At 45.1% G+C, this 15782-nt stretch overlaps 1 protein-coding gene across 1 annotated transcript; it reads right to left on the reverse strand.

The window, feature by feature from the left end:
* Nucleotides 1–5812: 5812 nt before the first annotated feature.
* LOC107283419 (pulmonary surfactant-associated protein C-like) lies at nt 5813–10405 on the reverse strand. Its single transcript, XM_029283250.1, has 6 exons — nt 10334–10405; nt 9525–9537; nt 8634–8914; nt 7534–7671; nt 6173–6274; nt 5813–5956 (listed from the first exon to the last, which is right to left on the reverse strand). Exons 1-6 carry the CDS (start codon nt 10403–10405, stop codon nt 5813–5815), a joined length of 750 nt encoding a protein of 249 aa, XP_029139083.1.
* Between the last annotated feature and the right edge of the window lie 5377 nt (nt 10406–15782).

The raw sequence follows: 15782 nt of genomic DNA on the forward strand, positions 1-15782 counted from the left end.
TTTACAGCCCTCTCTAAGCAGTTTACAGAGTCAGCATATGGCCTCCAACAATCTCGGTCCTCATTTTACCGACCTCGGAAGGATGGAAGGCCAAGTCAACCGTGAGCCGGTGAGAATCAAACTGCCCAGCTGCAGGCAGCCGGCAATCATCAGAAGTAGCCTGCAGTACGACCCACTTCACCCCCATGGAAGTGTTGGAGTGGGGACTCAGCCTGCTCCTATTGGACAGTGCACCTTCTGGAGTCTGCCCAATAGTTTTCCAGATGACTCCTCTTTCAGTTCTCTCCTTGGGGAGATGAATTCAACCTTTTGGGGCATCCCAGGGCTCAGGATATGCCTCTTGAATTTATTTTATTTCAACTGATTTTAACTGGCTGGAAGGAGAAGAGTAGGTCTCTCTCCTCTCCCTCAGTGAACCCGTCCAGCATTTGGGCTCCAGACCTCTTGCACCTTTGCTGTGGGCACAACGGAAAGATTTTGCATCCCAAGCTCAGGGGTCCTTCCCGGCTCTCTGTAGCAGCTGCTGCAAATGGGTTTTTGTTGTGTACACAGGCGTTGTGTAAGGCAGTCATGTGAGGGACACAAGGGGATGTGCTGAGGTGTGTGTGGAGTGATGGATGAGTGCACACCATTCTCCATCCCTTTGTGTTCCCAGTTCCCAGAAGATTCGTCTCTGCTGTGTGTCCTGAGCCTGAATTCTGCCTAGCAAGACCATTCCATCGTGAAAGGACTGGCTGGGTAATTCTCGATTAGCAAATCGGCCTTCCGTTTATTTTTGAAATCAAAATAGTGTTCATTTGGCCAAGGAGCAGCAACATTTGACAAAATACAGCACCAAAGTAAAATCAAATAGATGAGATAAAATACTAGCACAACAAAGATAAAATAAATAAAAATGTAACCCACGCTACTAAGCGTGCTGGGGGGGGGGAATTCTAGGAGCTGAAGTCCATATATTTTACATTTGAGAAACGAGGGCTTAGTCGTTCCATGAACTCTCTGCTCAAGACAGGACTTGAATTCAAATATAAACCTTGATTTTATTGACTATATAAGGAGGAACTTCTTGATAGACCGTTCCTCTGCTGTATAGATCTTACTGTCTATGAAGTTGGTGGAATTTTCATCTCTGAAGGCTTTGTAGAAATGGCTGACAGTCTGCTCTCATAAATAGTTGAATAGGTTTTCTTGCACACCACATAGATGAGCCTTGTGGTCTTTCTCAATGCCACAATTCTATGATTCTAGTCCAGCTCTCTAACCACGTGCGGTCTGCACACCACGCAGTGTCCCTACACTCCAGCTGCAGGAATGAAGTTGGATTGGCTGGGTCTTTTTCTGAGATGCCAAAATAGCAGCTTACTTATCCTCCTGGTTTCCTCCAGACCACACAGCTTAAAATATGGGCAAGCTTTGGGCCAAACTAGAGAGGGCAAGGTCACCCCATTTCTTTTTCTTTGCTTAAAGGAGAGGTGGCGAACTATGGGCCTTTTATGACTTGTGGACTTCAACTTCCAGAATTCCTGAGCCTCTATCTGTCCTTTAAACAATCAAGTGTTGGCCTCCTGGGAACCTTGTCTCTTAAGTGAAGTTTTTAATCTTTATAGAGTCATATAAAATTTCAAAATGTGAGTCCATGATATTTCAGAAATAAGAGAAGAGTGGATTAGATAACAGACCAGATTTTAGCCCACAACTTCAAACAGGGCAATATTGATGCACAATATGTAAACTCCTGCAGCTTGCCAAAGAGTCATTCAGATTGCAGAATTAAGAGATTTGGAGGAAGAGTGAAAGGCTGCAGAGTCCCTCTTAGCTTCAGGGTTTGAGGTTGCTCAGAAGCTTCCAGGGGCTTCTGCCACCTCAGTGCTGCTGCCCGAGAACCCACCTTGCCGCCTTGGTCTTTCTGTTCCAGGAGAAACACCATGAGGTACGGCTGGATCGCCTGCTGCTGCATTGTGCTGCTGCTACTCGCCCTTTCCAGCGGAGCGGCTTCTTCCCGCAGGGCAGGTAGAAGAGGAGGCTCAAACGAAGGGTCGCCATCGCAGGGAGAGGCTCACTCTAAGCCGAAAAGCAGCAGCAACAAACAGAGCCAAGCCGGAGGTGGCCACGGTGCAAAAATGGCAGGGCTGGCCGCAGTGGGTGCAGCGATGGGATACGGCTTGAATTCTCTCAGCAAGTCCCACCATGCCCAGAGAGGACATAGCTCTCCTTCGGCTGGGAGAGAGAAGGGCCTCAGTTCCTCGGCTGTGGTGGTGAAAGGCCAACTCCACAGCCAGGCCTTGAAGGGGCCCAGCCTCCTGGCCTTCTCCCTGCTGGTGTGTGGCCTCATCACATCCCTCGTCTAGAACTAAAGACGGGTTGTGGGGCATCAGCCCAGCCAGAGGTTGAGAAGAGGACCCGTCATGTCTCTCGCCCTGGATTTGTTTTGCAGTGGTGAAGCTATCTCCTTTTGTGGCTTTTAGCGCTGACAACTTTAAAGCAACCCAAATATAACACAACTGTGTCTGAGTGCAGTTCAAGGCAGAAAGGGTAGATAATAAATATTTATTTTTCTTGCCTCAAGTGTAAGATCCCTTCTCACTGTGTCCCTCAACAGCAGCCTTGTGGGTTAGGCTGGGCTGAATGGAAGCAGCTTGTCCCAAACCACCTTCAATCCAAGTTCTGCTTCAAACCTTAATCCTTAACTTGGCAGGCATATCTAAGAAAAGAGCATTTCGAGGTTCTGCCCTCAAAGGAGACTTGGCCCTGGATTCTGGCTGGGGGGAGGTGGGGGCCAAGCAGGCAATGTTTCTCACATGGATGGAAGGCGTTTGAAGATCTGTGTAGAATTGGGATTGCCCACTTTGTGGATAGTGTCGCCCACTTGGAAGATGCCAAGCTTGTGGAAACATTGCCTGGGATATATGTAGGCTCAAGGTCCAGAATACCTGCACATACCTGGTTCTATCTCGCCCTCCTGTTTATTCTCCAAAGGTTCATGCATTTCAGGAATTACAGCTACACCTTAACTTAATGGAATGATAATAACAAGGTGGATAAAAATGCCAAATCCAGTCTAAACATCTGGCTGACTATGTGAACAGCAATAATAGCAACCATAATATTACCAATAGTGATAGGCGCCTTGGGTGCAATCCCAAAACATCTGGAGCACCACTTAAACGCTATCAGCATTAACAAAAATCACCATCAGTTGACTGCAAAAGGCAGCTTTATTTGAAACAGCTTACTTCCTGTGACAATATCTGTAACACCTTCAAACAATAACATCTGCCTATCCCAGGTCCTTGGGAAGGACTCATTAGATGGATAAAAATGCCAAACCCCATCTAAAGATCTGGCTGACTGTGTGATGCAACATTAAAATAGAAATTACGTGTCTAAGCAGTAGTAATATTAATAGTATGGATTTTTAATTATTCTCTGACTTTGGCCTCAATATTTTTTTTACAGATGGCCCATAAAATGTTAGGAGGCAAGGAAAATATTAGTAAATATTTGTCATCTGGCAGTATATTTTGTTTTGCTATTTTAAAAGACATAAATAACTTGGTGTGAAAAAAACCCCACAATAATAAAAAGTTCTGTTTGCTCTGGTGTTTGCAGTTATTGTGTAAGGACATCCTTCCTGTATGTATAAGCTGTTCTCTTCCCTTGCCAATCCAAATTCAGCATTTAATTAGTGCATGTTATCTAAGCTTTTATTCCCAGAGGTGGAGAACAAAATCCATCAATGCACACACACACACACACATCTGATCACAACAGTGAATTTAAAGCAGTTCTTATGTAAAAGCATGTTCTGAATGCGAGGACCATATTGACAAACTGCTATACAGCGTCTGTGTTATAAGCACTGAGTTTCAACTTTTGGGGATAGTTTGCAGTACAAGGTTGCCCTCTGAAGGCAGAATTAGGTAGAAGTCCACAAATGCACATTCAAGAGCAGGTTAATGTTTTTGTGGCCAACTGTTGACTGTTGTGGGAATGGTTTTCAAAGTGAGTTCTGGAAGTTGAAGTCTGCAAGTCTTAAAGTTGGCAAAGTTGGAGACTCCTGTACTAATATTTGATCTCCTTCTCACTTTGAGTTAACCACAGACCTGACCTGGTATTATCTTTTGACTGCCATGCTCCCATAAGATTATCCTCATTTCATTGCCACCCTTTGGGTGGAGTAATGAAAGCTTAAGGGGGACTGTTATTAATCTTTATTTATTTAATGTGTTTGTGTATGGGTGTGTGTGTGTGTAGAGAGAGAGAGAGAAAGAGACTCATTTTTGTATCAAATTCTGTTTTATTAGAATTTTGTACTAAGTTGCATAAGGCATTTAGTATTTTGATTAGTAATTATTTAGTATTCAAAGTCATAGGCACCAGCTATACGTAATCTTTTAAGCTTTGTCACCCGTTATCTCTGAGGGAATTGGCAGTGATTGGGAACAGAGGTAATAAAAGCAGGACAGGGATTAGCAATGGGACAGCAAGTATCACTGCAGGATAGTTTCTGAGGAAAGAATTACGAAATTTGCTTCATTTGTATGCTGACATCCTGACGTGCACTTGCTTTCTCCTACCCCTGCTCTCCATGGATGCCCATCAATCCAGGTTTCTGCATGGAAGGACAGGGGATGAAAGGAGGAAAAGGAAGAAAACATCATCATACATGGATGGCCTGGAACCATCCAGACCCAGATACCTTCTCAGCAAGTTCTTGGGTTCTTCACTACTGCTGCCTGCTAAAGAGTTTTTTTTGGTTTCTCCTGATTTTCCCGAGATCTGGCTCCCAGGAGGCCACATTATCACCACCTTCTGATGCTTTCACTTACTATAACTCAGGTTTTTGTCATTTATTTTAAGTGCTTTCCCATTTTGCTTTGATCAGTCATGCCGGTATGTGATAATGACTTGGGAGAAAAAGAGCAGAACGAAAGCCCAAGAATCCTAGACGAGGGCAATGCAGCCTCCGGCAGACAAAAGGGAAGCAGGATGAAGATGCGAAGGCTTGAGAAAGTAATTATGAAAGGGCCTAAGGCAGGGGTAGGCAACCTTGGCTCTTTTATGACTTCTGGACTTCAAGTCCACGAGTCATAAAAGAGCCAAGGTTGCCTACCCCTGGCCTAAGGGAAAGGCAACTGACCTCCCCACTTAGCATCTCCATTCTCTATGCTAGGATAATGGCAAGATGTAGGATGGAAACCATAGCTCAGTGTTTCTCAACCATGGCAACTTTGAAATAGGTGGACATCAACTCCCAGAATTCCCCAGCCAGCATTGCTTCTCCATGGTCACGTGATCTACTTTCGGATGCTTGACAACTGACTCATATTTATGACGGTTGTTGCAGTGTCCCGGGGTCACGTGATCCCCTTTTGTGACCTGGCAAGCAAAGTCAATGGGGGAGGCCAGATTCACTTAACAACTGTGTGACTAATTTAACAACTGCAGTGATTCACTTAACAAATGTGGGAAAAAGGATGTAAAATGGGGCAAAACCTCCAACCATCAACTCCATTGTGGACCCAGGAATTAGTGCTGGTATCTGCTAGATGTGTTGGATAAAGTTTAACAAGTAGTGAGATGATTTTGGTGGCTCTGAACTATGGGAATTCCTGTCCAGCGTTATCTGAAAAGCACCAGAATGTGTGTGTCATGGTTCTAATAGATGAGAATTTGGCTGTGTGTGTGTGTGTGTGTGTGTGTGTGTGTGTGTGTGTGTAAGCCTGTAGCTGCAGATAAGTGTTCCTGGATGACCTTGTATCTTCCGAGGTTTTAATTGTATCTGGGTCCAATACCCTTGTCCACTACTCACCTAAGTGTAGAAGATGGGAATGTGTTTGCAGAGGACGTTAATTGTGGTTCCCAAGTTTGAACGATCCACCTGGGATGTAAGGAATTCTTCTTCTTGCGCTTGCTCCTTCCCCTTTGGCATGAGGTGCATGATGGACAACTTGGTCTACAAGAGAAGACAACATAGCTGGACCTCCCCTTTCCTTTTGCTGACAAGAAGAAAAGCTAGCTGGTAGGGCTCCACAGGGTTCTGCTCAGGGTTCTGTGGGACAATCGTTACCTTTTCCTCACTGCAAACTAACTGAGTTTCTCTCCATTAATGCTGATGTTTGCCATGTTGTCCTGGAACCTTTTCTTCACTTATCAAAGTCCCCATCCTTACCTGGAATTCTTGGAGGAGAGCGTCTATTCCTTGGACATTTTCCTTATCCATCCTGGTAATGTAACAGGCTTTTTGATGTTCAGGTTTGTAGCCAATCAGCAGCTGTGAACCAGGCATTGAGATTCCTTTAAACTCGGTTTACACCTTGAAGTACATTTCTGCAGCACGTACGCCAATTGTAAAAGTTCAACATCCAATTTGCCCAAACGTTAAATTGCCCTTGATAAAATATTTACCTGCTTCTTTTTAGCATCTAATATTGCAATGCTGCCTTTGGTGAGAGCTGCAGTGCATCTGCTACTAAAAGTTGTCTAATATTCCTTGGTGGGAATTTAGCAGACTGGGGTGGAAACAAGTCCCCAGAGCAGGTCACCTTCTAGGTCAGACATGGTCAGGACTCTAACTAAACTTTATGAAATTATAGATTTGGGTCTCATGAGTCGGGAGGGAAGGAAGTGACATCACAAATGTCATCACACAATGATGCAAATGATGTATTAGCATCTGCATCATTTGTACAACAAGGCTACGTACAAAACTACAACAATCCCAACAATTTATTTATAAAGGGTTGATCAGTTTCATAACCTTCAGCCATGTATTTTTAGCCATACACTACATGTAGCTTAGTCTTAGGTAAGTTTTTGGTGATTTGTTTATAAAAGGAATAATTGCCTGACTCCAATGGATTTATTGATCTGCCCTATCTATCCTAAATTATTGGCTGTTCTGTGAACATGTGTCTATTAGCCACACATCTTCACTGAACATTTATTTGTGCCTTGGAGGGGGGGGGAATCAGGGTTTCTCTGCATGTCCCAGTAGCCACACAATGCTGCCTGCCTTATGGGCACCTCGTCAGAACTGCCACTTCTTGCTTGCCCTCCGCAATTGCCCCGGGACCAGTCTGGCTTGAGCCTGGGGGGAGGGGGAGCACTTGGAGGGAAAGTGAAAATTAAGAAAGTGAAAGTGCCTGCCTGAGACCATGTTTCAAGGTCACTGCGCAAGGAGAGAAATGCAGCTGCAATCCAGCCTACAGTCAGAGTGGCCCTTTCCAAAACAACAAGGAAGAATTTCACATTCAAGACACAAATGGACTTTTTTCAAATGTCAAAGTTCAGGGCTACAGTGGGAAGTTGTGTGCATTTGGAAAATCTGGGAATAGTTCTTTTGGTCAGGTTCCATACAATTGTGTTTCTCTCCGTGAGCTTGGGAAGGCGGGCCAATCTGTACACAGAATCCTCTTAATCTTCCACGGCTCACCCTAAGTGCTGCACTTCGGCTTCTTGTGTGCAGAATAAACCTGACTATTCCTCCAACCCGTAATACCGGGGTTTCTTTCTCTCCCAGCTGCCGCTCACCTTGGCAAAATCATAAATGATGGTGGCTGGGTTGTGGATCCCGTCATCCACATAGTAAGTGGCTACTTCTTCCTTATTCACGGAGAACTTCAGCTGGGATTCTTCTCCGTCCAACTCGTCAATGGTCATGTGCAGAAGCTGCGTGGAGTAGAAAGAGATCCCTTTCGGCTTGCTTGCAGCAACAGTTACTAGAGCAGTGGTTCTCAACCTTTTTAATGCCACGACCCCAACCGGTCGTAAGTCGAGGACTAAACTGGTCGTAAGTCGAGGACTACCCAACCGGTTGTAAGTCGAGGACTTTCCCTGCCCGGGAGCGCCGCGCATGCGTGGTTCCGCCCCCTGCGCCGGCCGAGGCGTAGCTGGCAAGCGGCAGAGACGGAGCAGGCCGACCACCAGCTGGCCCAGCCCAAGGGAGGTAAGGCACCCGCTGGAAAAGGGGAACAAAATGGCAGACAAAAAAAATGGTGGACAAAAAAAATGGCGGACAGCCTTGCTTGGCGACCCCCGTGAAATGGTCGATCGACCCCAAATGGGGTCCCGACCCACAGGTTGAGAACCACTGTGCTAGAGCATTGGTTTTACTAGAGGTGATTTGAGACTGGACAGGAGAGGTGACCCTCCTCTTGTGGTGCAGAGTTTCCTCTTGGCAGCCTCTCTAATGGAAGAGCTGCTAAAAGCTTATTGGCCGGGAAGATTGGAAACTTAGACAAACTTAATTATTGCTGTTGTTATACTAATTATTTCAGGTTTTTTAAGGAACCAACTGGATGGAGAGCACTTTGTACATGTATCTGAACCTTCATAACAGGAGCATCCAGGGACGTGGTGGTAAACGCTGAAGAACCAGCTCCGTTATGTCTCTGCACTGCTAGCTGTGGAAGGTTGGAGCATCGTGGCCCAGCTCTGCTCTTAAGCAGCTCACAAAATCCCTGAAAATTTACCCACCAGCTCTCAGGAGTCGGTGCAAGGCAGTCCCAGAACACGTCTGGGTCTCCCTGCTCCTGCAGCTTCCCTCGCCTCTCCTGCCGGCTTCAGACCCAGGGCAAAGAGCCCCTCTCCATCCAGCCCAGTCTCCTGGGGCCCAGCGCTCCCCTACTTACAGCCTCCGTGTGCACCTGGGTGATGTGCAGCCCCATCAGAAGAGCGCCCACGACAACCAGCACCACCAGGCCAACAACCACCAGGACGATCAGGAACCGCTTGATGTTCACCGGGCAGCCAACTAGTTTGGGCAGTTGGCACAGCAGGTGTGGGAGGAAGCAGCACAGCTGGCAGCAGCAGTCACAGCTGGGGGGGCAGCAGCTCGGGCAGGAACAGCACTTGGGGCAGGAGTCACAGCTGGGACAGGAGTCACAACCACAGCAGGGGCAGCAGCAGCAACCTGGACAGGAGCCGCATCCCGGACAGGATCTACAGCCCGGACAGGATCCACAGCCTGGACAGGATCCACAGCCCGGACAGGATCCACAGCCCGGACAGGATCCACAGCCTGGACAGAGATCACAGCAACCCCCGAGCTCTGGATCCAGGGCATGGTAGGCCTGTGGAGGTAGATAAAAGGAGAGAGAGAAAGAGAGAAGGAGGGAGAGAGGGAGAGAGATTATGGGAGATCCACGGGAGGGAGAAGAAGAGAAGAGAAGGTCTCTGGCACTGCAGGAGTGAAAGGGGCCCAGGAAGGAGTCTCCTGGGGACTCAGCTCTGTCCTCCTGCCCTGGTCTCTGCCACTGTGCCACACACCCAGGCTCCACGTCCTTTCCGTTAGCTTGGTTGATAGCAAGCAAAGTTCCTCCCTGAGTCCATGGCCCCATCACCACTCCTTGCCTTTCACCCCCGCTACCTGTGACTGCTCTTCTCCAAGCCCCCCTCCTGCTAGGCTACAGGGCCTTTGATGCGTGTCCAGTGATTTATTAATTGATTTAAGGAATATATAAGCCGCCTGAGTCCATCACTACTCTGGGTGGAAAGTAAGAAGCTTTATCACGCTGATTCACCAGTGCAAACAATCTGAAATGATAAACAGAATACTAAGAAATCACAGAAGAAGAAATACCAAGAAAAAACACCAGATATTTCACCAGGTCTCCCCACCACCCAAGCCTTAGCATTAAGGGCTCCTTTCAAGGGGGCCAGGATGGAGACCATCCAAATCTCTCCAGGGAGACGTTGTTCAGGAGGCCGAGTGCTGCGTTGGAAAGAGCCACGCAGAGGACATTGCTCCATTGTTGAGACCCAGAACGGGCCCTGGGGGGGTCTGTAGGGGAGGACAATTTGTCTGGCTTTGCTGCTGGATTCTCCTTAAATGAGAAGATCCTGCCTGCAGGAATGCCCTGAGCCACCTTTGGACCACCAAGAGTTTACTCAGCTCATGGGAAAAGCAGGTAACAGACAAGGGGTGGGAAATCATCTCTCTTAAAAAAGCGAATTGAAACGGGTGGGAGAGATAAAAGAGGTGAACATCCATCACCGCCACTGCAGTTCAGCACAATATTTGCTTGGTCTGGAGATTTCCAAAGTCCTGGTATCTATTTCCAAGCTATACCTCAAGGAATTCCCTTTTAATTATAACTTCTGAGACAGGAACTGTAACTATGAGCCATCGTCAAGAAATATTGAATAACATTTTGCAGAGAGCCAAGCTTTTAATTGGGCTTTTAAAAGGCAGATAATTGGGTCTTCTTACAAGCGAACCTGCTTCAAAAGAAGGTCCCAGGTGCTCAGGTAATTCAGGCACTTACTTAAACCTGAACCTCTGCAATTTGGAAAAAGAAAATGCCAAGGGAAGGAAGCGTAATCATGTAGCAATGGGACTCACAGCTGATGGTGCTTTGAGTAGAGTCTCCTTGGTGACAACTTCTGTCTTCTCCATCTCCATCACTCGGCTCTCTCCTCAACATGAGGTCTACCCCTCGCCAGTTACTGAAGTGGAAAGTCAAAGTTATATATATACAGTATACATACACAGGGAGTCTACTGTAAAGGAGGAGGGAGTGGTTTTTCCTTCTCTTGGATGGTTAAACATGAGATCTTGATTCTCCACTGTTCCATCCTTCTCAGCCAAGTTTCTGAGACAGGGCCCACTTATTGTGAAACACACATGGCTAAAGACTTTATCATTCAAAAGGCTCTTAATGGAGTTAAGTGGACCCTTGTCCCCAACTGGATGGTCCTTGCCATCTAAAAAGTGGCAAACATTAGATCCTGTGATCCTTGTGAGGGGCGCTCCCATCCTTATGATAAGTATACACCCTTGAGGTAAGAAATGGCCTCTCTCTTCCATCTCCTCCGCTCACTTAGTTTTGTTGCAGACAATATTATTTTGGGGACGGATAATCTAGAAACTCCCCTATAGAAAAATACAAAAAAAACCCCTATAATATTCGTTATAGTAGATTTTTAAAAGAAGATTTATAAGAGTAATATATATATATAATAGAAAAAGTAATATATATTTGGGAAACATATTGCGTAATGTATTTGCAGAGACATCTGTGGATGTCAAAGAAGTCATGAAGGTGGTTTCAACTTCATGATCAAAGCCCCATTAGACATTGGCTAGGCTTCAGTTGTGCCATCAGGGCTACCACCTTGACCTTTTAACACCCACCCCCAATGGCCCTGGTGCTCCCCAGTAGTGAATTCTCACATTCATCTTTAGTAGCTCAGCAGTCAATGTATTTCCCTCCAAGAGCCTGAAATGGTGGTCTTTTTGCTGTCACCAAAGTTCCACCTTGCTTTTTCATCTTCTGCCTTGACAGATATTTTTGATGACCCAACTATTTTGACTCTTTTCCCTCGCATATCTTCTGTATCCATTTGAAGTCACCCAGGATGGACCTGGTCTTGCAACAGAGTTGAATGTGTCCTTTCCACCTTACACTTCAATCACAAGGATTTGAGTTGAAGTATTTCCTTCCCCAAAGCTGAATGCTCAACGCATTGTGATGAGTTGAGTATTGGTTCATAATTTTCTAGCCAGAAATCTTTTCTTTGCTTTGGATGACTTGTAAAAACTTGAGTTGAATTAGTCTTCAAGGAGACCCTTTTCCAAGAAAAGATCATTATGAAATAAAAGCTGGACCTGCTCCCTCGCCTCGCCTTGTGGTTTCCCAATGAAGACAAGTGGGAATTGGTCAATCATCTTGCTTATTGTGCCAAAAGTATGCAAGAAAAGAGATGGAGTCCTGAATATGTGCAGAAAGAACACAGAAAGTCCTTGGCTGAATGTTTCTACTTCTTGAAGAAGTAAGTAGGGGAGGATATAAGTAAAACAGTCATGGTGGCACTCACAACAATACAATTGAAGCATTCTATTCTATTCTATTCTATTCTATTCTATTCTATTCTATTCTATTCTATTCTATTCTATTCATTATTTTTTTCACTAGACTATCCATGCCCAGTTCCCGTAATCGTTCTTCATATGTTTTATCCTCCAGTCCCCTAATCATCTTTGTTGTAGAGGACCAGTGGTCAGACCTGAAGGACTTTTGACATCTTCTCAGATTACCATGTACTGAAACCACGCCTGGTGGGTACTAATAAAAAGTTGATATGATACCTAAGGTGACTTCTGGAAGTTAATGGGCATAAGCTCACAATCTCTAATTAATACAAACTTTTTATTTATGTATACTAGAGAGGAACATCATCATACATAATTAATCTAAGGCAGTGCTTTTCAACTTCAGCAGTTTGAAGATGTGTAGGCTTCAACTCCCAGAATTTCCCCAGCCAGCAATTTTAGGAGTCGACATCTACCCATCTTGAGGTTGACAAACACTGAGCTAAGGAATCCAAAAGTCTCGTCAAGAACCAGAGAGGATATAAAATCAAGGTTTTCATGCCCCTGTCAGTCTTGTCGCATGGGTCCCCTTATACCTGTTAAGGATTAGCCAGGATATTGAAGAACCCTGATAGATCTTGGTTTTCAAACAAGACGTCCATCACAGCTTGGGAAGGTAACAACCTGAAGTTCGGAGAAACCATTTAATAGCAGTTGGCAGTTCTGAATGCAGGAATTCAGAATGTGGAGGAAGCTAAAACTTTTTCTCTGGCATTAATGGATCCGACGTGTCCTCTGAAGTGCGGGAGCTGTTTAATTGAATCGATGTTGCTCTCTGGGATGAGCGAGCAGAACATGCAGCTTTTGGGTTCATTACAAATGGCTGTGCCAGCTGCCGCAGGAGTGCTCCCACTTCGGCTGTCTTTATTAATGCACAAATAAAATCAGTGTTGCTAGGGCACCGGAAGCTTCTGCCAAATAAAGCCAAACGTAGCAGTGCTCCTGCACAACTTCTCACTTCTCAGAGAAGTGGAAAGTATATCGGTTGTCCAGCTTGCTTGCCGTAACAGCTTCTCTCTCAAAAAAAAGGATAAACAGATATTGATGAAGCGCTTTTTTCTTCAGTAGCAACGGGATGCTTAGCAGTCTTTCTTCTCAGTTCCAGATTGGTGCAGTCATTACTATTGGGAGATGCACACTTAAAACAGTTATCCTGTTGGGGTGAAATCTCGCTCATAGGACCAATGCTAGAGCTGGTGGTCCTGGATTGGATTACTAGTTCTCGGTGAGAGCGGAGTCACACAATCAGCAGCCTTAGAAAAGGTATCATTTGGGGGATGGAACTGAAAGTTTGAATGTTCCCCTAAACCAGGGGTAGGCAACCTCGGCTCTTTTATGACTCACGGACTTCAACTCCCAGAATTCCTGAGTCAGCAATGCTGACTCAGGAATTCTGAGAGTTGAAGTCCGTGAGTCATAAAAGAGCCGAGGTTGCCTACCCCTGCCCTAAACAAAACACAACACCCAGGACTAACATGTTGCCCAAAGGTGTGCAGAGACTTTATCCAAAGGCTGCCTAAGATATATTCAAGCCATTCATCTCCTTGGTTTAATCTGACATCAAAAATGGTCCCAGACAAAGTCAGATTGTTATATATTTTTTAAAAAATATTCTTTATTATTTTTCAGTACAACAAAAGTATGGGAAAATCAAAGAAATATGAAAGAAAGTAGCAAATAAGAAAAAAAATGAAAAAAGTAAGAAAACATAGATTTTTGATCCCCCCCCTTAACTCTTTTTAATCCCAAAGGTCAGGAATCCGCATTGCAAAGCACAGAAGGAATTATATTGTCAGAACCAGCCCTACGACTTTGGTACAAGCCATAGTTTGTATGCAGGACAAATAAGGTCAGGCTCCTTTTCCTTCTGTTGCTTTCCAGGATGGGACATTTCAGTAGCTGACCTTGTTGCAGTCCTAAGCCTTGGGAATGTTCTGTTTTTATGGATTTGACCCCTTGATTAGGGTTGCTATTAATTTTTCAGGGAAATTTTTTCAGGGAAACTGGTTTTTTGGTTGCAATTGACTGATTGAAAGAAGATTTTAAACCAGAGACTTTCCCTAATCATTCTGGAGATGCTGGAATTCATTCTGGGGCCCCTTTGCATGCAAATCACGAGGGCTCCCAATTAGTTTATCCCCATCTCCTATAAAACAGCCTATTCCCGTTTCAAAATTCTGTTGAATGAGCAAAAACCTACGAAGCTTTACAAAAAAAAATGTGCACAAATTTGTATTTTCAAGGCAAACATTGTTTAAAAATCTAGGGAAAATAAAGACACGCCTGTATGTCCACACATTGCTTTCTAAGCTGTGATTAGCTTAGTCATAGTTTATTGGATAAACTGCAACTGGTTGGTACATGTATTGGAGTAAATTTTAATGGGTGGTTGGAAATCGCAATGACTGAATTCATACACTGTGTTAGACTGTATTAGGCATCTACTCTCAACTCCATTTTGTCAGCCACCCCAGAAACAGGCTGCTGTCACTGAAGTTTCTGGCAACTAAATAAACAGAGACCTCCTTTCCAAAATGTGGCCTGCCTCCGTTTTATTTTCAGTGTCTTTCTCCTGGCTTGGAACCAGACCAGATTTTTGTCCCAACAAGACCTAAATTTTGATTTGAGCTTAAGATGCTGCAGACATTCTTGGGAGTGTTGGCAAGAACTCGGACACAGACTGGACCTGGGAGGCAGGAGGTGCTATTAGTCTGTACTAAGAACCTATACAAGAACATTTTTTTCATCTTTTGGAAAATATGAGATCAACTGGCTGAAAGTACAGCTAGCCCTCGACTTACAATAGTTCATTTAGTGGCCATATGAAGTGACAACATCACTGAAAAGGTGACTTATGACCATTTGTCACACGGCCGTTGCAGCATGCCCACGGTCATGGGATCAAAATTCAAATGCCAGGCAATTGATTCATATTTATGACGGTTGCAGCATCCAGGGATCATGTGATCCCCTTTGGCAAACTTCTGACCAGCAAATCGATGGGGAAGCCAGATTCATTTAACATGTTACTAACAAGTGCAATGATTCACTTAACAATTGTGGCAGGAAAGGTCATAAAATGGGACAAAATGACCTTTAACAAATGTCTTGCTTAGCAACAGAAATGTGGGGGGGGGGGGGGCTAAGTCGAGGACTGCCTGTGGCTGAAATCCAAGCAGAAAGACTTGGCGGTTGAAATTTATGCTGAAGCACAAATGATCGAACCCTATTATTTAATCCAGGCTGCATGATCCCTTTGCCAGATACAGCATCTCCAGTCATTGTTGCTTTGTGAATGCAGCCGTTGAGGAGTAGAATTGCATCCTGATGCCTGGATTATTTGAGTGGTGTTCTAAGAAGTCCTCCCCCCCTGTGAGCTCCGAGGCTGCCCAAGAATCTATCTTTAGCTTAACAGATTGATTCCACTTCCACCCTGCCTGGCTATTCATCCAAACTCTCCAAGCAATTAAAAGTTTTGTTTGTTTGTTTGTTTAAAAAATGCAAAAACACAAATGATAAAAACAGATGCAAATAATACAGGGGGAGGATCTGTTGTAACAACAGGAGGGGTCCCAAGGCTGCTTTTCCCAAAAGGCAACTGGACTTTCTTGTGGTTTTTGTCTCTGAAAACGTTTCACTTCTCATCCAAAAGAAATTTCTTCAGTTTTGTCCTGAAGAACTGAGGAAGCTTCTTGGAGGAGGAACGAAATGTTCTTACAGAACAAAACCAAGAGAGTCCAGCTGCCTTTTGGGAAAAAAGCACTTTGGGACAACCGCGACCTGGAGGATCGAGAGTGCCAAGCGTGAAACTTGGGCAGCCAGGTGCCTCGGTGGACACGCAGCCGTGCTGCTTGTGGTGGATCACGCCTTCCCCGTCCGCCGCTCTGCCTCTTCCGCCCTGACTCCA

This window comes from Protobothrops mucrosquamatus, unplaced genomic scaffold, assembly GCF_001527695.2.
Source record: "Protobothrops mucrosquamatus isolate PMUCROS unplaced genomic scaffold, P.Mucros_1.0 scaffold_50, whole genome shotgun sequence".
Lineage (NCBI taxonomy): Eukaryota > Metazoa > Chordata > Lepidosauria > Squamata > Viperidae > Protobothrops > Protobothrops mucrosquamatus.

Coding starts and splice junctions, on each gene's coding strand:
- LOC107283419 (XM_029283250.1), bottom strand. CDS start 10,405: ATGGAGATGGAGAAGACAGAAGTTGTCACCAAGGAGACTCTACTCAAA. Junction 7,672..8,633: donor CCCAGGTGCACACGGAGGCT/GTAAGTAGGGGA, acceptor TACTCCACGCAG/CTTCTGCACATGACCATTGA. Junction 6,275..7,533: donor TCATTTATGATTTTGCCAAG/GTGAGCGGCAGC, acceptor CCTGGTTCACAG/CTGCTGATTGGCTACAAACC.